This window comes from Bidens hawaiensis, unplaced genomic scaffold (genome assembly GCF_021521415.1).
Source record: "Bidens hawaiensis isolate Kalapana, Puna unplaced genomic scaffold, B.hawaiensis_p1.1 tig00025015_1, whole genome shotgun sequence".
Classification (NCBI taxonomy): Eukaryota; Viridiplantae; Streptophyta; class Magnoliopsida; order Asterales; family Asteraceae; genus Bidens; species Bidens hawaiensis.
In genome coordinates, this window is record NW_027493978.1 from 245,536 (window position 1) to 257,357 (window position 11,822).

Genomic DNA, 11,822 nt, shown 5'->3' on the forward strand with positions numbered 1-11,822 from the left:
GCCTCCAGTTCCAAGTCACGCACTCTCCGCGCGTACTTGGCAACTTCGGCCTCCGCCACCTGCTGCTTCTCCCGCGCAGCTTGGAGCTCATGCCCGCGCTTAATAAAGGCGGTGTTGGCACTTGCTCGGTTTTCGCTGAGCTCCGCCTGGAGTTTCTCAGCTCGTGCGCGAGCATCAGAAAGGTTCCAGGCAGCCACCTTAGCCTCTTGCTGGGCTTCCACAAGAGCATCGCGTACTTTAATATAATCACGATGAAGCTATTGGGAGGCAGAAAAGAAAGCCGACCCAGCGAAAATATGATCGTTGAGCAAGTCAGCGCGAGTGCGCCCCTCCTGATACCTCCTTTCAGTAGGAGGCACGGCATGAGCCCAGAAGTCCTCGCATACACCCATGGATTGGAATGAACTGTCTTCGTTAATATTCCATCTCGGGCGGTAAACGTGGTCACCTTCCTGCAAAACACAAGAAATGTTCTAAGTCATAAAAACATACTTATATGGAAGTACGCGCAGCGGAGCAATAAATTAAAACATACCTGCGGGGATGAAGCAGAAAAGTCAGCGCCAGCCCCACCAGAAGTATGCGCTGCGAGGTCTTGTGGCATCACAGGGCTGGCACGGACTCCGAAGGAGTCTTCAGCTTGAGCTCCCTCATCCTCCTCATCTTCTTCAATCGGCCTCTTCTCCTGCGACCTGGAGGGCCCCAAACCAGCCTCGCGGAGAGGGCTGCGCGTAGGAGGAGGCGAGGGAGGTCTCGACGCCGCCAGTTCGGCGCGCAATACGGCTTCCTGCTCCTTTGTAATCCCAATAAGGGGAGACTCAGCACTAGCAGGAGCAGGAGCAGAACCAGCGGCGCCGGCAACGGCGCCAGGAGTGTCACCAGCAGATGGTACGCCAGCTACAACTCCTATGGACAAATCAACAACAAAAAATGGTTTATAATTTGATCAAAACAAAAAATTCAGAAGACAATGGCGCAAAACATACCTTCGCGCAATTCTGTTCGCGCAGCGAACATCGCCATAAAGTTCATTCTACCCTTTTCTGAGGGTAGAACAGGGGGCTTCGAAGAAGCCCCCGGCGCAGCATCAGCACCTTGTTGCGCCTGCGGCTGATCTGCTACCGTCGCCGGTCCTGCAAACATTCAAAGGCGAAAAGATTTAATAATAATTCAATCAGAATCGCCCTCATTGAACCATTATGGGTAACCAAAGTATACCTTTCGCAGGCGCGACACTGCTTCTCTCTTCAGCCGCGCGAAGGGAGTAGGTCACGCCACCATACCTCAAGTGGACAGGAGGCCTGCCCACTTTCACAGGCAGGGAAGCTAAAGAAACCTTGGTGGTAAACACCTGGGTTTCCTCAGGTCCCTTCGTTTGAGCATGGGGATGAGCGACAGGGGTGTCATCTTTCTTCTGTCTCTTACTGCCCCCTGCGCCAGATTTCCCCTTAGCTTTGCGCTTTAGTAGGGGCGCCTCCTCTTCCTCCTCCTCCTCTTCCGCGAGCTCCAGCTCGTAGTTTTCGAGCGCATCTGCAAATACAAGCAACAGAACTGTTAATAAACTTTGGTATTCTAAAGGAATAAGCATAAGTGCGAAGGCTTACCAGGCGCGTCGCTATCAAAGTCAAATTCCAGATCCACAGGGATGAACATGTCATCGAAGCGATCTGGGAAGCCCACCTCCCCAGCGCCCAGCGGGACGGAGCCACCCTCCACTTGATCGTCGTATGCGGCGTGGAAAAACTCCTTGGTTACTGCGCAAAAACAAGACAAATAATATCAGCAAAGGCAAATTTTATTAGCGCGGAAATAAAGCAATGCGATCACTTACGCAAGCCGTCCACTTGGATGACAGGCTCCGCCGCGCTGTCGGCCCACAGCTTACTCATGCCGACCCCCACCAGCGCCTCCTCGCGAATTTTCTTGGCGGGGGATGGTTCGGCGGTCAGTTTCTTAACCCAGGCGCCGGTTGGGTTCTTAATAACATCCGCATCCGCGGGCGCAGAATCGATCGCGCGCATCGTCATGCGGATGGGGATTACACCAGCCCTGATGTAGAAGAACCTCTCAGACCAGTCATGAAGGCTCTTGAATGACACGGTGCTGCACTTAACCTTCTGACTGCGAGGAATAAAGGAGATCCAAGAATCTTGGATCTTGGGCTTGTAAAAAAATTGAAAGCGACGAGGGGTGGGCTCCTCGCGCTGTGATTTGCACATGAACTCGAAATGAGTCATGCGCACAAGTCCAAACGGATGGACTTGGGATATATGTATCCCAAAAAACCGTAACACCGCGCCTACAAACCTTGTCATCGGAAGACGAAGGTTGCAGTGGGTGAAAAAATGGGTGTACAGTGAAATATAGCCGGGAGGCGGGTCCGCCGCCGTTTGCCCGGCCACAGGCAACATGCAGCCAAACACAGGGAGAAAACCCTGTAACGAGATGAGGCTGTCGAGATCGGCCTGCCTCAGTTTGCAGGGGATTTCATTCCACATTTTCGTGGCCTTGGTCCTCCCTACTTCCTCCGATGTGGTCTCAACAACCCTCTTCCCCTTGCCCTTTTGCTTCAATGTCGACATCACCACAGATTTCACACGACGTCTTCGAGAGGCAATAGAGGTGATTGAGGGGTTAGAGGAGTCTGAGCTATCAGACATACAATAACAACAGCAACAGATAACAGGGTATTTGGAAGCAATAACCAGAAAATCGGAAAGATAGAAGCTTTGGAGTACACAACAATGAAGATGAAGATAAAAATTTTTCCTAAGGGCCTGCTTTTATAGGCCCAGGAGAGAGAAAAGTGGCAACTGATCGGATTTCACGCGCCCCCACTCGCAGGCATAAGCCAACGAGGGCGCGGCACGTGTCCCTAACACTGTTGAGGGGACATAAAAACGTAACGGACCTGCCACGGAGCAGAGACGCGCCCCCACTCGCAGGTGCAAACCAATGCGAGCGCGACACGTGTTCCAGACAGCTGTGCGAGGGGACATGAAAGGCAACTGTAGCACCTCGAGCACACGAAACGTCTGACACGTTTACGGCGCACGTCACCACCAACCAACCACGTGTTTGGACCCTTCGTTTCAACCAAATGGATAGAACTTCGCGCAACGATGGAAACAACCAAGAAAACGACAAAACCCCATTAAAAAGACCAAATCAGTAAGTCTAATATCTATCTTACCGCGCTAGCGCGAGATAAGACACACAATAGACTGGGGGGGCTTGAAGAGGTATGTACCCGCCTCAACACCGAGCAAGGCGGGTCAACCCACAAGATAAAGACATTATGAAGGCACAAAGCCAAAACCTATGCGCATGGCGCATACAAAACATGCTCAGGCATCATATGCCCAGGCACCACACATGCTCAGGCATCATATGCCCAGGCACACATATGCTCGCGCATCACATATGCGCGCGGCGCATCAGCGCGCGGCGCATATCACATGCTCGTGCATATCACATCTGCGCATGAAACATCTGCGCGTGAGAATAAAGAGAAGACCTCGCGCATCCTCAGGATTGGCGCATATCACACATGCACATAATCGACCTCGTCCTTATCCAAATCAGGATTAGGGCAACCTTGATTGTGCACGTCAGACAACCTTCCAGAAGGTATCTTTTTAAGGAGTAAGAATATGCTGATGTTGACAGCTGCCAAATGAAAGGTCGACAACTCAGCATGACACATGTGCTACCACGTGATTACAACCAACGAGAAAGCGCCAGGTGTCCCAGAGGACACGTGGCGCAGTGCGATTGGAGGAGGCCAACGAGGCTGAGCCCAATCAGTGGAAACCCTAGCACTATAAATACAGCATCAACTCCACTTTGATGGACATTCATACTCAATCATTGACAGTTACAGGCAGTGATATCACATTCAATCATATTGAATTACATTCACTCACAGTCAGTTACACACAAACACACAGTCACACAATCATAAAGTATTCAGCTATTAAGCAATACTCTCCAGATTCCCTTACTCTCACATTATTATCTTCTCCACCATATACTTATTCTCACGCCGGAGGGTTACCCCAAAGAGGACCCCTCTGTCCCTTTCTGAGGGGTAAGTTAACGGCGTTGTTCATTTTGTAGGTGGAAGAACACAGATCCAGAAGAACCATCGGTGAAATAGTACAATCAAAACCCGAGGAAAGTAGATCTGCTACCAGTGAATAGATCCACGTTTCTTCACTAACATACACACATATATTACTCAAACCAAGATCTATATATGAAACAGTAGGAAAGTAACAAAGGAAAAATTGACTTTCGTCTTGGTAAATGACTTAATTATTTATTAATTTGGAAACAACAAACAGATTCCAATGCATCATGTGTTCACCGTTTCGACCACGCCGTCTACCATGCATTTTGCCATTCCACATAACACATACATATATTATATTGCACGCCTACACACAACCTACTTTGCACGTCGTCTATTTCTTTTTATACCATAACATTAATTTGTAACACGATCAATAATAAATGCACAACACACACATATATATTAAAAGCAACATTGATTTTGCCTTGTCACATAGGAATTCAAAACTATTAATAATAAATATAGATAGATTAGTACACTTGATATTCTCAATGTCAATGTCAACGTGAAATCTTCTATGTACCACTCTTTAGATGCTATCAAAACCGTTGAGAGACGGACATGTGGCGGCGCCTAATTTGTGGAGATACAATCGAGATCAGGCCTTCGAGTGGAGGCTTCATCTTTGATCTGTATATCATTTCATCGTATGGTCGTCGGTAGAATCTTAGAAATGGAATAAACAATTCCCGACCCTTTTCGGTCTTGCTGAACTGACTATCTTTTTTGAAAAATAAAGCTGGTGAGTGTAGGAATGATGGTTTAGGGGTTCTTGGCTGGTTGACACCCGAGTGGTCCATCACTTGTGTTTTTTGTGGTAATGGGGTTGATGGGAAGAAGTTTTTCCTCAATGTATTAACGTTCCTTGCAGTGGGAGATGCAAATGAATAGGATCGGGCGTTGATTGGCGAGATCAGGGCAGGTCCCAGTACAGGTGTGGATGTGGGACCCACTTTGAACGATGGTTTGTCGGTCAAAGTAAGATACCAGGGTTTGAGCGAGTCAAAATGGTGGGAAACCGTGAAGGAAAACCGAGAAGACGAGCAAGAACCAACTTTGGAACCTTTGGATGGTACTGATGAAGGATTAAAGCGAAGGGATGCAGCTCGAGGGTATGGAGTAAAGTGATTGAAGTCAGGAAAATCATCAAAATCAAGTGAGGATATCGTAGTTGTGATTGATGATAACTCGATAAACGCCTTGACACCCTACAATTAATCATAAGTTTAAATTTTATTACTTGAAATATAGAATATTAATTTAGAGTGAAATTTATTTAAATGTTACATGTGATTTACCTTCCAAAGATAAGGAAATATAGAAGGAGGATCAATGACAAAAGCTTTGTGTAGGCGACCAGGATAGTGCTCCCCTATAGTCTTCAGTGCTGCCACCAATATGTTCATGAACCCTGATGCTGATCTGAAAAAGCCTGCATTATACATACCCATCAGTACTTCATCATTTTGTTTTTTTAGCAAAAAAAGAATATTTATTTTAACTTAAAATTGTACGACTTTAAATAGTTATATATAACATTTGTAATGTGTTAGGCTGAGGGGTGTGGGGGGGTCTAACGGGGGCGTGAGTGGGGGCTCCAGCCAATAATATTATGACGTGTGGCAGAGAGAGAAACTGGATAAGATGGGTGTTGGAGCCCCCGCTGGAGCCCCTGGCCCTGGTGTGGAGGGGCTCCAGCAGGGGCTCCAGCGGATTTTTTTTTTTTATTTTTTTATAAATATATTCAAAAAACGTATTATTAAAAAAACTCATAAATTATTAAAAAAAACACACATTAAAAAAAAACACATTAATATCTAAAAATAAAAAAAAATTTAAAGTACTAAAAAAACATTATTCTTATTCTTCGGCTTGGTCTTCTTCGATCAACCTCTTTCGGATACGTTCCTTTTGCTTTTTCATCAGCATTTGATCGACCGGATTTAGGTTACTGAAGTCTCTTGTAAGGAAGTCCAAATCTCTCATTCGACTTTTTTCCTTTTTGTCATTAGAGACCACCTCCATGGTTTTGTTGAATTTATTGAGGGATTCAACAAGATCGACGATGTTTACGGCTCCCCCCTCAGCCGGTTTTTTCCCCTTGGTGTCCCGTCCCAATGGCCGCCTCCTCGGCGGTGAAGACGTTTCCTCCCCCGCAATGTTTAGGTCGAATCCAACGCGGCAATCCGACCCGGCAGAAGTGCTATACGCTCCAGACGAACTAGTTTTAGTCCGTTTCGGCCCTACTTCCGCATCATGGTCCGGCGCCACCAGCTCAACCCACTTGGAACACCTTTTCAACCTCTCCCATAACTTTACATCGTCCCACGTCTTCACCGTCCCATACCTCCGCAAACACTCCTGCTTCCACTCTTCGACAGTGAAATTGTAAACCGCCAAATCATCACTGCCACTTGGTCTCATACGACCGGCGTTCCTGTTGAAAAGATTAGTAAACAAGCCGACAAATTTTCTGATTTCGGACCACCGACCCGAAATCATATCGGCGTTTCGCTCTGTACTCCCAACGAGCGTATAGAACGTCTCCCTAACCTTTGTCCAAAAAACCTTGCTTTTTTGGTAGTCGGCTGCAAAATGAATAATTAAATTAGATTTCCAGTTAACTTTTTTATTTAACTTTTTTATTAAAAATTATTTTTAAAAACGTTAAAACAATTACCGCAACGCCGATCCTTAGAAATGACTATCCAAGCCCGACACAAGGCTTCCTTCTCATCCGATGACCACGTAGTGGTTTTCCGTTTCGTCCTCGGAGTCGAAGCCGGTCCCGGCCCGTCCGTTGCAAGTTGTTTTTTCCGGTGGACGCGTCTTCTTGCTCCCGTAGCATCACCGTGTGATTCTTGTGTCTCCGGAACAACAAAGTTAGGAGACGGTTGTATGTTGGATGGTTGAAAGCCGGATGTTTCTTGCGACCCCGAAAAAAACATCGATTGGTCTGGTGACGACCATAAATCGTCGTAACTATAACCTGAATCTAGGTTTGGGTACCAATTTCCAGACATGTTTTTAAAAAAAAGTTTGGAAGATGGGTTGATTTTGGGTTTTTTTTTTAAGTTGTGGTAATTGTTTTATGTGATTTTGGGTGTGGTAATTGTTTTATGTGATATTGGGTTTATATATAGGAAGAATACTTTTTTTTTATTAAATTAAAGAGCCCAACGGTTTCTGTACTCCCAACGGCTCTTTCACGTCTCCCAATGTCCCTTTACGCCTACAGGTCCCGCGAACCACCTTGCGCCTGCTTTGAATTCCGTGCTCGCGCCCCTCTCGCGCCCCGGTGGTGTGGTGCTCGCGCCCCGCTCTCGCGCCCCCGCTGAAGCCCCACACCCCTCAGCCTTATATGATGGAACAAATAGAAACTAAAAGTAGGTAAAATTTTTGAAATGTAACTAGTTTGAAATTTTGAAACAAAAAGAAAAAGTTAAGGTTGATGGATTCTGATTCACTAGTGTTGTCTTTTATTAATGTTGTCCTGGGACCAAATATCCATGATAGCTATAGTCAACAATGTTATTAATGGCCACCACAACAAAGTGATGACTTTAAAATGATTGATGGATTAAATCTTTCAATTATTTCTTTGGTTAATATAATGTTGTTACTTTTTATTTTTATTTTCATTTTCCTAAAAAGGAACAAACGGTGGTAGCACATATTAATCATGTGAGCACGGGATAGTAAGGGCAATTCCGGCAACTTCTGAAAAAAATCCGAGATATCTTTTCAGCTTTCCGACACATAGATCATCATAAAAGTTTGATTTAATTGCAACATTAACGGAAGAGTAAAAAGGTTTCATACTTATCCTTTCATGGTTAACTGTTGTGGGCTAACTGCGAGATTCTAGTCAGCAATAAAAAAGACACTCTAAACATCACGTTGAAAGGGTTAACGAGGCGTTTAAGGTGTGAGCTGTAACGCGTTAACAATGAAAGAGGCGGAGGGGGTGGCGTTTATGGCGTGAGCAGTAATAGGTTAATACTTATAAATCAATGCATAAAAATTTAATGAGTATAGATTCAAAATCGATTTGAAAACTTTATGTGAATATAAACTTGAAACGAGTCTAGTTTAAGAACAAGATCAGTAATGGGTTAATACTTATACATCTATTCAAAAACGAACTTGAAAATTTTACTACGAGCTGAGCTCTAGATTTGAATATAAACTTGAAACAAGTCTAGTTTAAGCACGTGATCTATTATGAAAAGGTTAAACAAGTCAAATTTAAACTTAAGCAAGCTCGAGCTTTACTCAGCACCATTAAAACCTAGTGAAGTAACAAATATTTTTTAAATAAAAATAGTTATTAGTATTAATTTCTCTTTGCCATTGGGGTTGTGATCCAATGACAGAGACAAGCTTCTAATACACTAAGGTTTGAAAAGATTGTGGGTGTATTCCTTGCTTTCTGCATAAAACAAGACAAGTGATATCAGCAAAACGAATTATACTCGCGCAAAATTAATGCAATGAACAAACAACCCACCTGAGCCATCAACATGGATGACAGGCTCAGTCTCGCTGTCAGTCCACCTCTTGCTCATACCAACCCCACCAACGCTTCCTCGCAAATATTCTTGGCGGGGGATGGTTCAGCAGTTAATTTTTTAACCCATGTGCCCGTTGGGTTCTTAAGGACATTGTCATCCGCGGGCGCAGAAGTGATCGCGCGCATAGTCATGTGGATTGGAATAACACCAGCTTTGACGTAGAAAAACTTCTCAGTCCAGTCATGAAGGCTCTTAAAAGTGACAGTAGAGCATTTAACCTTCTGACTGCGCGGAGTAAACGAAAACCAAGAATCTTGAACCTTTGGTTTATAGAAATATTGAAAGCGGCGAGGAGTAGGCTCTTCGCGCTGAGCTTTGCACATAAACTCAAAATGAGTCATGCGCACCAACCCAAAAGGGTGAACTTGGGATATGTGAATCCCATAAAATTGAAGGAGCGCACCTATAAACCTTGTCATCGGAAGACGAATGTTACAGTGAGTAAGAAAATGAGAATATAGAGAGATATAGCCGGCAGGAGGATCCGCAGCCGTCTGCCCGGCTGCCGGGAGCAGACAACCATACTCATGGAGAAAACCCTGAGAAGCAATGAGACCATCAAGCTCAGGCTGTTTCAACTTGCAGGGGATCTCGTCCCATCTTTTCGCCGTTTTATTCTTCCCCCCCTCCTCCGACGAAGCCTCGGCAACCCGAGTACCCTTGCCGGTTTTCTTCAAAGTAGACATAACCACTGATTTCACACGGCCTTTACTAGGGGAAATTGTGGTGTCTGGGGTATCAGACATACAATTGCGAATCGAACAATATGGTTACTTTAAGCACGGAATTCAGGGACAAAGACGAAAGCTCTTAATCGGAATGTAAATGATAGGCAAAAGCTCTGAAAATGACAGTGGAGATGAAGAAAAAACCGTTCAAAAGGTTTGGTTTTATAGGCCCAGGAGAGAGAGAGAAAAACAAGTAATAATCAGATCTACGCTCACGCGCCCCCACTCGCAGGCGTAGGTCAACATAAGCGCGTAAAGCTCATCTATATGTACATTAATTTCCAACATCCAACTGACGTAAAGCTCATCTATATGTTTTGTCTATGTGATAGCCTTCCAAATTTACATCTTTACCCCTCACTTGTATAAATGTTAATTTGGCATATACATATGGTACAAAATTAAAAATTATATTATACTTTAAGATTCTATTAACTAGTTTCAGTTTGACTTATTTAAATACATTAAGTTGGCGGAATCTAGTTTAAAATGAGGTATGAATTGTCAAATGGTAAAGTATGTTTATTCAAATCTAAAGACTTACTTGCATCAAATAAGACAATCAACTGCTCCACAGATTTTGCATTGTTTGAATTGCAACCTCCAAAGTGAAAACCAACAAACGAGTGAACCTATACAATTATAAAATAATATATATACACACTAATCAGCTTAATTGAAAGGTTTCAGCTATTTAAAAGATCATGTATACTGTCATTTAAAAAGCAGGCACTGTATTTTATAATAACTCATAGATAAGTACATGTATAATCACACAATCAATATACTTTTTTACTAGTTTACTTTTAAAGTATTAAATAGTTCTAACTTGAATTCACGAATATATGGAGAGAGAAAGATATATAGGTAAAATGGAAAATTTTCCTTTCACCTCTTCTTTTGTTTCTACTCTTGTTTTTGTCAATGCATGGTGTACTATAAAAATCATTAATAAATATTTTCCTCTGCTTTGAAAATTATAATATTCTAAAAACAAATTTAATATCAGACTTTCATTTTATAATTAAAATATTTATAAATTTGTCACATTTGAATACAGGGAGAGAAACTTTATATTTATTTGTGTATCAAAATATAATTAAAATGATCAAAAAATAGTGCAATATTTTTAACAAAATCTCAAATTCAAATTCTTTGAAAAAGAAACTATAGGGATGACAACTTACTGCTTTTGTGAGCGAAATTTGAGATAATCTTGCTTGATTCGAAAAATCTGTGATAATATCATGAATAGATCATAATTAGGAGAGAGATTATTAATAACTCAAAAATAAAAAAAAATTAATTTATAATTTTTTTAACGGCTACACATACTCGTTTATTCTTACTACTACGTCCAAACCACTTTTAAAAAATCTACTCTTATGCCAAAAGTTTAAACCTTGGTCTTCATTCTCAAAAATATTTAATAAAATAATTTACTTACCACCACAGGTCGAGATTGGTCGTCATGACCACATACGCCATGCCGTCGGCTATCTCACCAGAAAACTCATCGGCAATCAGATGATCTGTGAATAAAAGTAAAAGAGAAAGTAAAAAATCAATTTTATTTACTTTTTGGATATCGATTACTATTTACTTTAATAATGAGAAATTATTTTGAGTACTTTAATGGCATATAACTAATTCAAAGCCGAAAAGCAAGATTCTCATGGTGTTTGAGTTAACAAATAAAGGAAGATATCATCTTTTCCGAAGAAGCATGTATAGAAAGGTGAGATTCAAACATTACTCCCTGGTTAAAAAATAAAAGTGACATTCTACTTTTACAGTGAAATAATTACAAATCACGTGTAATGATATTATAATCATGATGAATGTTTTTGCATTTTAGATTCTAACATTTTGAATTTAGTCTCATGCAATCATTGATTTCTTACCTAATTGTCACATTCTATTCCATTTCTAGCAAATTACTTTAACCTCTATGCACATTACAATCTTACACATTACTATTCATACTTATTGGACACGACTAAGTAGCTTCAGATTTACAGCGAATTAATATAAAAGCTGGAAAACGGAAAATATATACCGATGCCGAGATTCTCTCGCCACGAGAGACAAGCACGCAGTGCCTTCGTAGCTTTTTTCACATTATCGCCTTTCGATTTCAGAAATCTCGCTACGCAAGCTTCATTACAAAATTTCTCCTGTATAGATAAAACGACTTAGTTTTACTATTTTAAAAGGATTAGCTGCACGCCTGCACAGTTTACCTTCTATTTTGATGCAAACACTAACTTTTAATAAATGAACGTTAAAGCGAAAAATTGAATCGAACCTGTTTGAGAGTGAGAGGAGACGGTTTTCGGAGGAGATGAAGAACAGCTTCGACTCGGTTCTTCTCGATCTGCGTTT

The 11,822-nt window shown here is 42.3% G+C and overlaps 1 protein-coding gene across 1 annotated transcript; it reads right to left on the bottom strand.

Moving 5' to 3' along the window:
- Nucleotides 1-4,323: 4,323 nt before the first annotated feature.
- On the bottom strand, nt 4,324-10,666 carry LOC143570667 (uncharacterized). The gene is made up of 4 exons (XM_077056261.1): nt 10,625-10,666; nt 9,982-10,069; nt 5,434-5,567; nt 4,324-5,343 (listed from the first exon to the last, which is right to left on the bottom strand). The coding sequence occupies exons 3-4, from the start codon at nt 5,539-5,541 to the stop codon at nt 4,675-4,677; spliced, it is 777 nt and encodes a 258-aa protein (XP_076912376.1). The 5' UTR covers nt 5,542-5,567; nt 9,982-10,069; nt 10,625-10,666; the 3' UTR covers nt 4,324-4,674.
- Nucleotides 10,667-11,822: the final 1,156 nt, after the last annotated feature.

What these genes read in the sequence shown, in the direction of transcription:
- LOC143570667 (XM_077056261.1), bottom strand. Translation starts at nt 5,541, where the DNA reads ATGAACATATTGGTGGCAGCACTGAAGACTATAGGGGAGCACTATCCT. An exon ending in TATTTCCTTATCTTTGGAAG is followed by an intron (nt 5,344 to 5,433) that starts GTAAATCACATG and finishes GATTAATTGTAG; the next exon opens with GGTGTCAAGGCGTTTATCGA.